Source organism: Lepus europaeus, chromosome 12, assembly GCF_033115175.1.
Source record: "Lepus europaeus isolate LE1 chromosome 12, mLepTim1.pri, whole genome shotgun sequence".
In the NCBI taxonomy this organism is placed as follows: Eukaryota; Metazoa; Chordata; class Mammalia; order Lagomorpha; family Leporidae; genus Lepus; species Lepus europaeus.
Window position 1 is genome coordinate 92,193,832 of NC_084838.1, and position 13,462 is coordinate 92,207,293.

The 13,462-nt window shown below is 43.0% G+C and overlaps 1 protein-coding gene across 1 annotated transcript in view; it reads left to right on the top strand.

Annotated features, from left to right (window-relative positions):
- PTPDC1 (protein tyrosine phosphatase domain containing 1) overlaps window positions 1-12,235 on the top strand; it is a 90,853-nt gene extending 78,618 nt beyond the window's left edge. The window contains exons 8-10 of the mRNA XM_062208516.1: window positions 253-438; window positions 2,506-2,616; window positions 10,296-12,235. Coding sequence (XP_062064500.1) covers window positions 253-438; window positions 2,506-2,616; window positions 10,296-10,421 — 423 coding nt within the window. The 3' untranslated portion in view covers window positions 10,422-12,235. The remainder of the gene's footprint in view (window positions 1-252; window positions 439-2,505; window positions 2,617-10,295) is intronic.
- Window positions 12,236-13,462: the final 1,227 nt, after the last annotated feature.

Genomic DNA, 13,462 nt, shown 5'->3' on the forward strand with positions numbered 1-13,462 from the left:
TGACTAACTCCCTTCTCCAGGCTAGAGCTTTAAAAACTCTTCTTACTAAGATGACTTAGCACATCAGGAGGCAGGCAGTGAGCTTCACAGTGGCAGATGGAACCATAGAGAAGTTCTGTCTTAGCCTAGGTCTTGCTAAAAGTACTAGGACCTGGAGGGGCCCTGGGCCTTTGACCATCATGGATGGTTTAAGGGTCATCCAGTGTCATCTGGACATCTCTCTTCTCCCTCTTTCTTTCTCTTCCCTTTTAGAAAGAACTAAATTCCCGAGATGGAGCTTGGGAAAGAATATGTGGCGAGAGAGACCCTTTCATCCTGTGCAGCTTAATGTGGTCTTGGGTAGAGCAACTGAAAGAGCCTGTGCTCACCAAAGAAGATGTGGACATGTTGGCTGACAGCCAGGCGGACGCCACAGAAGCGCTGTTCTTACTAGAGAAGGTAATGAAGTTAACCAAGGCCCTCCAAGTCAGTCTCTCATACCAAAATAATCCAGGACAAAAGCAGGAATTTCTACAGAATCCCATATCTAGGTTTAATTTAATAATTTCTCTAAGATGAGAGAAGAAAATTATATCCAATATAGACATTTAGAAAATACAAATCTAAAAAGGGAAACTAACCATAATCCTGGGAGAGCCACTTTAAACATTTTTAAATCTTTTCATCTTCCCAATTTGTGTATTAAATAATAAAAATCATTTTAATGTACAACTTTATATTTCATAAAAGCATAATGTGGATATTTTCCCATGAGTAGTGTAGCTTTTCATAATTACTGTAACAGGTGTGGGCTGCTCTAACGTGGGCATGTGCCATAATTAGCTCTTTGTTTCTACTTATTTACCATGAGTATATCTAGGTGAGAGACTGTGAGGCCCATTAGAATATGCACTCTATTTGTATTCTTAAAAAGGATGTGTGTCACTTATATACATATATGTAGATAATCTGTATACATGAAATACAGAAGAACATAGATGGGAAAAATAGTAATCTGGTAATGGTGATTGCCTTCAGGGAAGGAGAGTAGGAGTCAGTCGATCTGGGAAGGAAGAGGAACTTACTTCTAATTGTAGATCCTTTCATGCAATTTGGTTAGGAAGAAGTGTTTCCTACTTTGAGTTAGCTACTGTGCTACAGTATAAGCATCTCTTCATTGTTTCCAGAGCTTCATTAGAAGTCTTTTATAACTACAGACACACACCCCACTTGCTTGCACACATACTCACATGTGCACATGGAAACAATACACATGGACAACCACACGCGTGGAGCCCACACACAGTTATCCATTGCACACCTTTTAAGATGAGGTTTTTCCTGTATCTAGATTTCTTTTCGTATATATTTTTTCAGCAATTAAATTACCCAGATAAATCAGGAGAGGGTGATAAGGGAAGAGATTAACCTTGGTTATGGTAAGGCTTGGTGAGGTAGAAGATGGTGTCACAGGCCAAGGCAAGGTGAAGCAGCTCTCCCAAGCAAGCACATGACATAGCAGGATTCAAATGGAGTGCTCTCGTACCAGTTCATGCACTCTCTATCATGTCATGATCTCTGTTTTATCCTAATTCACCCCAACTCCCAAGGATGAGGCATTTATACTGTTTCAGGTTCTTACTTTTATGAGCATCACTGTAATGATGACCTGTATTTGCAGGTTTTTCTGTATTTCAGATTGTTCTCTTGGAAAAGGATTCCAGCAGTGAGATTAGCTGGTCTCAATACATTGTATCCTGGATACATATTGCTCAAAGTGATAGAATTTCTCCTTTGCTGATGTGGATAGCCCTAGAGGTCAGATCAGTGAACAAACATGTTCTTAAGGGGTCTTTGCCCCCTAAGCATAGTCCTGCTCTCGTGAGCTGGTTGTCTTTCCCTTCCTCTGCCTACCTATGCGGCATCTGCAGTAGGCTGGGCTAACAGGTGCCCAACTGGTTAGTGCACATATCACCATGACATGTCTCTATCTACTAGCCAAACTGAATTGATTATATCCAGAAACAGGTAGAATGGAAAAGTCTGTTTAGTTCACTGCAAGAGAAACTTTGAGTTTTAATTTAGACCATCTACAATTCAAGTTGTACTTTGTGCAATAACTGATTGTATCTCCTGAAAACTTTCCAAATTATGTTATTACACAACAGTAAACATCTGATAGGAAGGAAAAAGATATTTTCAAAGTTGTTAACATATACTAGTGCCTGTGTTTGCTGTTCAATTATCAATTATTTAAAAACATGGAAATATAATTTTGACCTTAAAAATAACGGTGTGATATTCATTAATATCTCAGTGTCTTAAGTTATCTAGGCATCATTGCTAAATAAAACTTGGGAAAAGGTGAAAAAAAATCTGATAGGGCTCTGGGTAGACATTTTAGCATTTGAGATGATGAGTACCTGGTCACAAATTAGTTCCTTACTTTGACGCTATAGCTATTTTGAGTTGATGTCTTGAGGCATTCTTCAAAGAACTTTTTTTTTCTAATTTCTGCAAACACAGGGACAGCACCAGACTATCCTTTGCATCTTACATTGCATAGTGAACCTGAAGACAATTCCCGTGGAGGTGGAGGAAGCTTGCCTTGCCCATGCCATTAAAGCATTTACTAAGGTGAGTTGTACCATTCCTCCCTCCCTCCTGCGCTTCTACAACACAAGTCATCGTCACTGTAAATCAGAATCCAGAGTTCACTCTCTGCCTCCGCAGTAAACCTTGTAGTTGTGTTTCCCCTTATTGGAAATGCATCTGACAGTTCTTGAAAGTGGTTGCAGATTTTTGCCTCCCTCCCCCCCTCCAAAAAAAAAATCAGTTTCCAAACAGTTGTATTAGGAAAATCTCAACCGTGGTCTTGGGTGGTTGTATTTTTTTTTTTTTTTTTTGAAAGAGAACATGAGAACAAAGAGCTTTTGTACAAGAGAAGAGAGAAACAATTGGGTGCTGAGAAGTATGTTTAAATCACATGCCTAGTGGGAATCAGAGACTCTTTCCTCGTCAAGCTAGTTCCACCTTGAGTTTAAACAAGAAGCCCTCTATGGAGAATAAAACATCCCACATTGCTGGTTTAGTATTGTGTCCTGCTTGGAATCCTAAGCAACGACTTAAAAAAAACATCTTTTTTTTTTTTTTTTTTTGACAGGCAGAGTGGACAGTGAGAGAGAGACAGAGAGAAAGGTCTTTCTTTTGCCGTTGGTTCACCCTCCAATGGCCGCCGCGGCCGGCGCGCTGCGGCCGGCGCACCGCGCTGATCTGATGGCAGGAGCCAGGTGCTTCTCCTGGTCTCCCATGGGGTGCAGGGCCCAAGCACTTGGGCCATCCTCCACTGCACTCCCTGGCCACAGCAGAGAGCTGGCCTGGAAGAGGGGCAACCGGGACAGGATCGGTGCCCCGACCGGGACTAGAACCCGGTGTGCCGGCGCCGCAAGGCGGAGGATTAGCCTACTGAGCCGCGGCGCCGGCAAAAAAAAAAATCTTTCTTTTCTGTGCACATCAATTTGGCTTGCAGTTTTCCTGGCTAAGGAAAGAAGCCAGGATCATGATAAGAGAAAAGTTTCCCCTCGCCCTTTGAGTTAATTTGCATGATATCTTTCATACAAGGGAACTTTAAACAGTTTATGGAAAATGGAATAAAAGGATAGATTCATTTTGGTGCCAAAAATTTTTTAAATCCATGCATATAAAAAGGTCATCAAAAATTTATGAAAAACTTTGTGGATTTCAGTTTTTTAATTCTAAAATAAACACCTTTTAATTCTTATTTCATGAATTCTTTGAAGTGTCCTTATATATGCTGCAAAAATGACACTAAACAGAGAACCCAGTTTTTGAATGACAACATCTGTGGTTAATGATAATAGCAACCCTTTGTACTCATTCCCACGTGCTGAAGAGTCTTCCTTTTTTGTTTTTATCCAGTCTCCTTTCCTCCACTCTGCAAAGCGATGTCCGCCTTGCAGGCTTCACTGTTGCTAGTTGGCATTTTATGGCACTAAGTATTCGATAGCCTTTCAGTCTGTTCTCTAGAGACAGTGGTCTCCAATCCCAATTACATGCTCTCATAGACTGAGAGGCCACCGGTGTGAGAGGAGGATTGTTTAAAAAAGTAAACGATTCCAACCATTGTTAATGTTAACAAGGAGCTTTTGCAAATATACAATATAGCGGTTAGGATAAAATTAAATTTCCTGAATTTGAAAAAATAAATCTTAATATTGTCTCTAAAACAATAGGTGTTCTTTACCACTTTTCTTGGCCTTTTAAGGGGGACACTAAAGAACAGTCAAATATCCATTTTTCAAAATTTGTCATAAAAAATAATAGGAGACAGCTCTTCTTGGGTGTCGCGTCCTGGCACAGGGTGATGAGCAAAGGCACTGCCAGATCGTGTTTGGGACCAGCTCCACCTACAGGGCAGAAGGTGCATCTTTCTACCTTCCCTTGGAGTGATATTTCCCTCCAGGTCAAAAATTGGCAGTTTAACTTGGAGCCACTATGTAGAACCAGTCAGACTTCCTACACTTAGAGCTCCTCAGCTGTGAAGCAAACCTCCTGCTTGGACAGCCTGCACCGGGCCCCCTGAGTGCCCCATGGGACTTGGGGGGGAAAGGGGAACCCAGATGAATACCAAGTACACAGTGCTATGAAGACTAAAGTTATCTCTGACCCAGGAGCCTCATGTCTTCTGCTAGTGTCCATAACGTTGGCAGGCTCACAGGTTAGCTTGCAAGTAAGGCAAAATCATCCTTCACAGGTGTTGAAAAGGAGAACAACCTTTTCATTGTCAGTTTATCAGAGGAGAGACTCCCCTGCAGCCCCCACACCACTCCACCACCAGATCCTGATTCTTCCCAGTGATACTTGCTCTGCTGCTCTGTCCTACCTACCATCACTCTCAACCCAGAGTATAGGGAGCTGGGGCATTCCCAGCAAGGGGAAAGAGTTTTCACTTTACTGAGGTTTTTAAACTTTATTTGTTTATTTGCTAGGTAAGTTGTGTTTAAAAGCTTGAGAAGAATTGGAATTAGTTTTTCTTTAAATGTCTGGTAGAATTCAGCAGTGAAGCCATGCAGTCCTGGGCTTTTCTTTGTTGGGAGGATCGTTATTACTGATTCAATCTCTGTCTTGGTTATGAATCCGTGTAAGTGTTCTGTGTCTTCATGACTCAATTTAGGTAGGTTGTATGTGTTCAGGAATCTATCCATTTCTTCTAGGTTTCCCGATTTGTTGGCGTACAATCTTTGTAATGATTATTGATGATTCTTTTTATTTCTGTGATATCTGTTGTTAACATTTCCCATTTAATCTCTGATTTTATTGATTTGGGTATTCTCCCTCTTTTTTTTTTTTTTGGTTTAGTTGTGCCAATAGTGTGTCAATTTGGTTTAATTTTTCAAAACAACAGCTCTTCATTTCATTGATCTTTTGTATTTTTTTTGTTTCAATTTTGTTTATTTCTTCCTTAATTTTAGTTATTTCTTTCCTCCTACTAATTTGGGATTTTGTCTGTTGTTGTTGTTTTCTAGATCCTTGAGATGCATTGACAGCTCATTTAGTTGGTGACTTTCCTATTTCTTGATGTAGGCACTAATTGCTATAAACTTCTTCCTTAACACTGCTTTTGCTGTATCCCATAAGTTTTGATATGAGTTATTGTCATCTTCATTTGTTTCCAGAAATTTTTTTATTTCTTCTATGACACACTGTTCATTTAGGAGCATGTTACTCAGTCTTCATGTGTTTGCATATATGTATGTTCTTGAGATTCTTGAGTTGTTGGTTTCAAGCTTCAATGTATTGTGATTAGAGAAGGTGCATGATATGATTTTGATTTTTTTGAATTTGCTAAGACATGCTTTATGGCCTAGTGTATGTCCTGTCCAAGAAGAAGTTTTGTGTACTACTGAGAAGAATGTGTATTCTGCCACTGTGGGGTGAAAAGTTCTATAGATATCAGTCAGGTCCATTTGGTCCATAGTGTCGATTAGCTCTGATGTTTCTTTGTTGATTTTCTGTCTGGTTGACATATCCAGTGATGAAACTGGGGTGTTGAAGTCCTGCATTACTATTGTACTGGAGTCTATTTCTCTCTTTAGATCTGCTAACAGTCCTTTTAAATAGCCAGGCGCCCTGTAATTTGGTACATATACATTTATCATAGTCACATCTTCCTATTGTATTGATCCCTTAATCATTACTTAGTGTTGCCATTGATTTCTCAACAATGTTGCAATGGGTTTGTTTCTGAGAGGAGCAGCGTGGTGGGGGCAAGAGGCACAGAGTCAACACACAGACTCCGGGAGTTGGGTGAAAGCAGGCTTGAGGCGAGCAGCCTGCAGACTCGTTTATTTGAGTTAGTACAACAGCTTATATAGCCAAGACCAGCCAATCCGATCAAGGAGCTGTCTATGCCCCAACCGATCACAGCCTATTGCCAGGCAGTTTCCAAAGCCATCCAATCACAGCCTGTTGCCAGTCAGGCTCTTGTTGCCAGGCAGTTTCTGAAACCATCCAATCACGGCCTGCCGTCAGTCAGGTTCTGTTGTCATGTGGTTTCCTCTGTTGTCATGTGGTTTCTGAAGCCATCCAATCATGGCCTGTTGCCAGGCAGTTTCTGTTGTCAGCGGCCATCTTAGCATGACCTTTTTACCTCAGTGGCCATCTTGGCATGAACTTTTCACCTCAGCAGCCATCTTGATATGACCTTTTCACCTCATTCCACCACAACTTAGTGTCCTTCTCTGTCTCTTTTAACAGTTTTTGTGTTAAAGTCTGTTTTATCTGACTTTTTCTTTTTTCTTTTTTTCTTTCCGTTAGTATGAAATATCTGTTTTCCATCCTTTCATTTTTAGTCTATGTGTGTCCTTGTTGGTGCTACCTGTATCCTTATTGGTTAGGTGTGTTTCTTGTGGGCAGCAAATAGATGGCCAGTCTATATCTCTTCACTGGAGAGTTGAAGCCATTCAAGGTAACTATTTAGAAAGGCAGAGGCAGAGAGAGAGAGAGGTGGAGAGAGAGGGAGGGAGGTTTTCCATCTGCTGGTTCATTCCCCAAATAGCTGCAATGGCCAGAGCTGCACAATGAAAAGCCAGGAGCCAGGAGCTTCTTCCAGGTCTCCTACATGGGTGCAGGGCCCCAAGCACTTGGGCCATCTTCTACTGCTTCCCCAGGCCATAGTAGAGAGCTGGATTGGAAGTGGAGCAGCCGGAACTCGAGCCGGTGCTCACATGGGATGCCAGCACTACAGGCTGCGGCTCTGCCTGCCACACCACAGCGCCGGCCCCCAAGGTAATTATTGATAAGTAACTACTTACTTGGCCCTGTCATTTTTCTGTGAATATTCCTGTCATTTACTTTGCATTTCTTTTGTACTTTTACTGGAGGATTTTCTGATGATGGCTTTCTTTCTGTGTCTCTGTGTAGCACATCCTTTAGCATCTTTCATAAGGCTGGACGAGTGGTGATAAATTCTTTCAATTTCTGTTTGTTATGGAAGGTCTTTATTTCACTTTCATTCATAAATGAGAGCTTTGCAGGGTACAGTATTCTGTACTGTTGATAGTTTTTTTCTCTTAAGATTTGGACTTTACCTTTTCAATGTCTTGTAGCCTGTAGGATTTCTGATGAAAAGTCAGCTATGAGTCTAATTGGAGATCCTCTGAAATTAAGAGTTCTATGTGCTTCTTGTACTTTGACATTCCTTTCTTTCTCCAAATTAGGTAAGTTTTCTGTAATTATTTCACTAAGTAGGTCTTCTAGTCCCTTCTCTATTTCCACACCTTCAGGCATTCCTAAGACTCACATGTTGGGTCATTTGATAATATCCCATAGATCTACAGCACTGTTTTTAAGTTTTCTAATTTCTTCCTTTTTTTTATGGGGGGGGGAGGGTTGACTAAAATTTCCCCAGATTTATCTAGCTCAGGTATTCTTTCTTCTGCCTCACCAACTCTGTTAAGGTTTTCCACTGCATTTTTTTATTTGATCTATTGAATTCTTCATTTCTATTAGTTCTTTTTGACTTCTTTTCAAAATCATAATGTCATGGGAAAAAATTTCATTCATATCACATATGGTTTTCTTTAGTTTGTGGATTTGCTTCTGATTGCTTTTGAGTTATCCTAGGATTGAATTTTTAAATTCCATTTCTGAAAGTTCTCAATCTCTTCGTCTTCACATTCTAATATTGAAATGTTGTGTTTCTGTGGGGGGTCATAGTGTCTTCCTTATTCTTGTTTCTTGAATTTCTACATTTATTTTTAGGCATTCTTTTCCTCTGATGGCTTTTATCCTTGAGATGTGCCTCTGTGGCTTAGTGTATTGTCTACACTTTCAGTGAATACCAAGAGGTGTGTAGTGGGTATTGCCAGGGAGCTCTGGTCAGTGCTGCAGGATGGGGCGAGAATCCAGGCTTACATTCAAGTTGGGCGTGGTAGTCCCCCTTTGGTTAACTGGATGGAGAGGAATGGTCACCTATGTTGATACGACCACTGCGTCTCCTCCAAGCTGAGGAATGCTCAGGTGTTAGCCCCAGCATGTTCAACACTGACCCGCACCACTGTATAAACTGCACATATAATCTGCGCGGCCCCTCCTGTGAGCACGGTTCCCTCTGCTATGAGCTGCTCTAGGCAGCCGAGGAGCTGTGATCGCCCAGAGCCTAGCTACACTCTGCCTCCTCTCACCAGATCACAGTGTTTTCTCAGTCTCAGCACCCAGGGCTCTCAGGGCCAAGGAGTGCAAGTGGGGCCAGTCTGCCCCGCTACCCCATCCTGTCTGCAGGGAGACTGAGGCGTTTCCAGAGCCGCTGTCCGTGTGTGTTCCAGCCCACTGGATTGAGCCCAGTCCTCCCACCCGGACTCAGTGTCAGTAGGAAATGAGGATTTTTCTGTCTGGTAAGATCTCTGGATCACAGGCATGCTCTGTACCCACCAGCTGCATCCCCACTTGCTTCAGAGTTCTGCTGGGTGCGTAGGAGAGTTCTGCAGGCGGCACTTCTCTTCTGTAGGGATGGCTCCGCCTCCCACCCATCGTGGCTGAATGCAGTTGGTGTGGTGGAGACCGTCCCTGTCAGCTGCTCTCAGACTGCTATGGTTGACCCTGCTGGCTGGGCGGAGGTGGCCCTGATAGTTGCTGGGTGCGTGCAGAGCTGGAGCAGCTGCTACCCGCTTATGTCCAAAAACGGTACCAGCACTCCCACCTCTGGCTGCAGGTCACTGTTGTGGGGGAAGAAGGAGAGAGAAACAGAGACAGAGACAGAGACAGAGACAGAGAGAGAGACAGAGAGAGACACCACTGTTTTTTGTTTTTTGTTTTTTTCTTCTCTTCCCCTCTCTGGGTGAGCAGTCGCCCTACTGCCTTGAGGGATCCAGGCCAGACTGAAACGGTGCAGTCCACTAGGCTTTCCCTCCACTCTGTCGAGAGGGGTATGGGCCCTGCAGTCTGCCTCCACCTTCTTTGCCAGGGCGGGCACTTTTTTCAGATCCAACGGCTCTGGGTCCTTGGGTCTCGCTCGTTGTGCGTGTCTGCACCTTCACACAGGTCCAGGCCGTTTCCACCGCCTTCGCAGGTCCTCCCACTGCACTTCCCCGCAGCTTTGCCTGAGACTGCACTTTCTCCGCTTAGTTAATATTAATTTCACTTAGCCTAGATGAGACCATGCTGTCGCTGTTCCACCACGTTGGAACCTCTTTGTTTTTAGATATATTTCATTTATTTGAAAGGCAGAGTTACAGAGAGAAAGAGGGAGAGGGACACACAAAGAGAGGTCTTCCATCGCTGGTCCACTCCCCAAATGGCCACAACAGCCGGGGCTGGGCCAGACCAAAGCCAGGAGCCAGGAGCTTCTTCCAGGTTTCCCACATGGGTGCAGTGACCCAAGCAGTTGGGTCATCTTTTACTGCTTTCCCAGATGCTTTAGCAGGGAGTTGATCAGAAATGGAGCAGCCAGGCCCAAGTACTTGGGTCCTTGCTACCCACATGTGAGACCTGAGCTGAGTTCCTGGCTTCCTGCTCTGGCCCCAGGCCCAGACTTGACCATTGCATTTGGGGAATGAGCAAAGCAGATGGAAGATCTCTCTTTCTCTCTCTCCTGGTAACTCTGACTTTCAAATAAATAAATCTTTGAAAAACCAGGCCGGGATAGGGAAAAGGAAGTGGAGTAGTGAGGACACAAACCAATGCCCATGTGGGATGCCAGTGTATCAGGTAGTGGCTTTACTTGCTACACCACAGTGCCAGCACCTGGTTAAGATTCTTGTTACAGTGTCCTAAATATAAATTTTCTTTGTTTCTAGGTTAATTTTGATTCTGAAAATGGACCAGTAGTTTACAACACCCTGAAGAAAATATTTAAGCATACATTGGAAGAAAAAAGAAAAATGACAAAAGATAGCCCAAAGCCTGGCCTCCAAGGAAACTAACTTTCTCTCGTGATGAGTATTTCAGACCAGATGACCTTTCTGTTCATATAAGAATAAGCTGAAGTCTGTGGAGCTACTTTCTCTCATAGCACTTTATTTTGAATGCTGTTGGTTTGTGCTGAGAGCGATCATTCCTGTTTGGAGCATTTATTTATTTTAAAATATCTTTGAGCTACATTTTTGTTTTGAAAACTTGCCATCAAGTTGGTGCCACTTTGTTTTATTTATTTGACTGAATGAATATTATTAACATTTCAAGTATGTGGTGTTTACATTCTTATTCTTTTTGACATTTTGGAAGAAGTCGTAGCTCTTCTTTCCAAAACAGTTATTTTCTTGATCAAATGCTTCCTAGATATTTTACCAAATAGATGATTTTGGTAGCAAAACCTCACTGTGTATTCATCCCTTCCCCCCACCAAAAACATGACCTAAGAAAGTCACCAAGTGTCTTAAACCATTTTATATTTGTTACTAAGAAGGCTATTGATATAACATTTTTAAAGGGTTTTTAAAAACTGAAAATTTCTGGTTTTTGCTTTTCTTTGTATAATTGTGACCGAGATTTCCAAAGTCTGTTGTTTTCTAGAGTGATCCCACTTTCCCTTCATGGATTGACTGTGAAGCGGTTGGGGAATTTCACGTGTGGAAAGCAGAGTTGCTTTTTGCCAGGCTGCCAGATGACCCACCAGCCTCGGCTGTCACAGGAGCCGTTCTCGACACAGCAGGCCTTGTTTCCCTCGCCTCGGGCTGCGGCTGAGCCGAGGACGTGGATCAGAGGCAAGCATGGGGGACACTGCTTAGAGGAGGACTTTCCTCTGTCCTGCTGGGGCCTCCACAGAAGGGACAGCTGTGCAGGATGGAGGTCCTGCGCCAGCCCTGCACTCTCTGGCACACTGCAGACTGGGGAAGCTGGAGGAAGTCAGGATCAGGCCACTGTCTGCTGACAGGGTGTTAGCCAAGAAGCCTGGCCCAGGCCCCGTATTTCTAAATCTGTAGGTCCACATACCCATTTATCTCAGGGCTCTGTTGTTGGCTGCTTGTTATGAGGATTATGGTTTTTAAATTGAATTTGACCCATACAGGTTGTATTCACACTAGGAGGCTTCAGATAAGAAAAAGTGACTACCTGAACTAGTTCCTTGAAGACCAAATTGTCAATCAACAATGGAAGCCATACTGTTTCTTTAAATTAATATATGGGAATAGTGGAGGCCAAGCCATAGAGAGGGTAGGTTTCCGAAGAAAGGGAATATTAACCACACCACTTCCAGACTAAAGAAGCTACCACTTAAAGGCGGAGTTTCAGGGGAAACATGACTAATTTAGAACAAATGAAATTACTCCAACGTCCCTGATTTAAACTCTTATACATCAAGAACATTTTAGTCATTATTGGTCTCATTAACTCTAATGGCAAATGCTAAATGCAGTTTTCCTCCATACCATTTAAATTTTCTTGGGCAATCATTCAGTGGATGTTAGTGAACTGTCTTGTCTCCTCCTGAAATATCTTATTTTCAAAGTGCCTGGCGTGAGGAAGCGGAGGGAACAATTGCATTTTGTGCAGAAGTACATTATATGGTAACAAAATAGATGTTTGTCCTCATCTCAGCTGGCCTCACATGGGCAGGTGCACTGCTTCTGTTCTGAGGAGCCAGCTGTTTGCCTGTTTCAAATTCTGCCATCCTGATGTGACCACCAGTGCATGTCGAAAACTCCAAGCACACCAGCCTGAAAGGGGGATGTGACGGGGAAATTAGTCAGGCTACATACAACTGCCGTATTTATCTGAATAAAAGTGAAGAGAAACCCATAAACCTAGTCTTGCACTTCTTTGCCTTGATGCCCTTGCGTCGTGCACACCCTGCAGATACAGGTCAAGTGGGGCTCTCCAGTTGCCCTGATGGGCAGATTGAGTTGTAGCCTGAGTGGTCAGCTTGTCGGACCCTAGCTTGTCCTGACTCCATCTTGATCCAAATGAGTTGGGGATGTGGGGGTGGGGAGAGGCAAGGTCTGGGAGTGTGGCTCAGACTGTTTGAGGAAATAGGTCATTAAAAGCACACATTTTCCATGAACATACCGAAGTCTCCCTGGACAAGGAATGGTTGAGGAAAATCCCCAGGCCTGTAAGATTCCTGTTCTCCTATGTTTGAATGGAGTTCTTTGTAGCTCAGAGAACAGAAATCATATGTATTGGGAGAAGTTTGCAAAAATTGGGTCAGCTGAAGTCAGAAGATCAAGAACACGTGTACTAATTTCTATGGGCCAGCTGCACCTGTTACCTCGCTTAATTCTCTCGACAGACTGACCAAGACACACCATTCATATCAGCGGGGCAAAGGACACCACATCTTACCGACTATTGTGCACCCTCGCTGCTGCCTGCGGACTCTCAGCCATGTGGAGCTGCCCAGCCTGCAGCATGCTTGGAGCCCTCGGGATCCCCTTGGACGTGATTCCATGACCGCATTAGGGAGCAGCGTATTGTCCAGAGCTTCTGTCTCCTGGAAAGGCTGAACTGGCTCTGTCTGCTGCCACACCACCCTCGCTAGCGTGTCACACTTAGAGGAAGTGCCTGCTTTCTTGCCACTTGTGGGTGTTGCCACTTCAGAGAACTCGCTAATGCTCTTGGAGACAAATTGCTGCTGCTGTAGCACTTGCTTGTTCCGTTTGCGTAACTCAGAAACTATGCTGATCTACTGAATCATAATTTCAACCAGCCTTCTGGTTTTTTTTTTTTTTTTTTTTTCTGAGTGCTTCATCACTCTGGAGTCCATAAAATAATATAATTCAAGTGGGATAACATTTCTTTATTTTCTCTGGACTGGGAACTGCTTGCTGATAAGCTAAGATGTTATTTCAGACATTCTCTAGATGTCTGAAAAGTAGCGAAAATGTATGCCCAAGTTCTTGATATGATAAGGCCCCCAAATAATGTTGGGTGTTAATTCAAAGTGACAAATCACTTATAAGACTGTTACTGTCTCTTTTTAAAAATAATTTTGGATTAAAAAAAAAAAGATTTATTGATTTGAGAG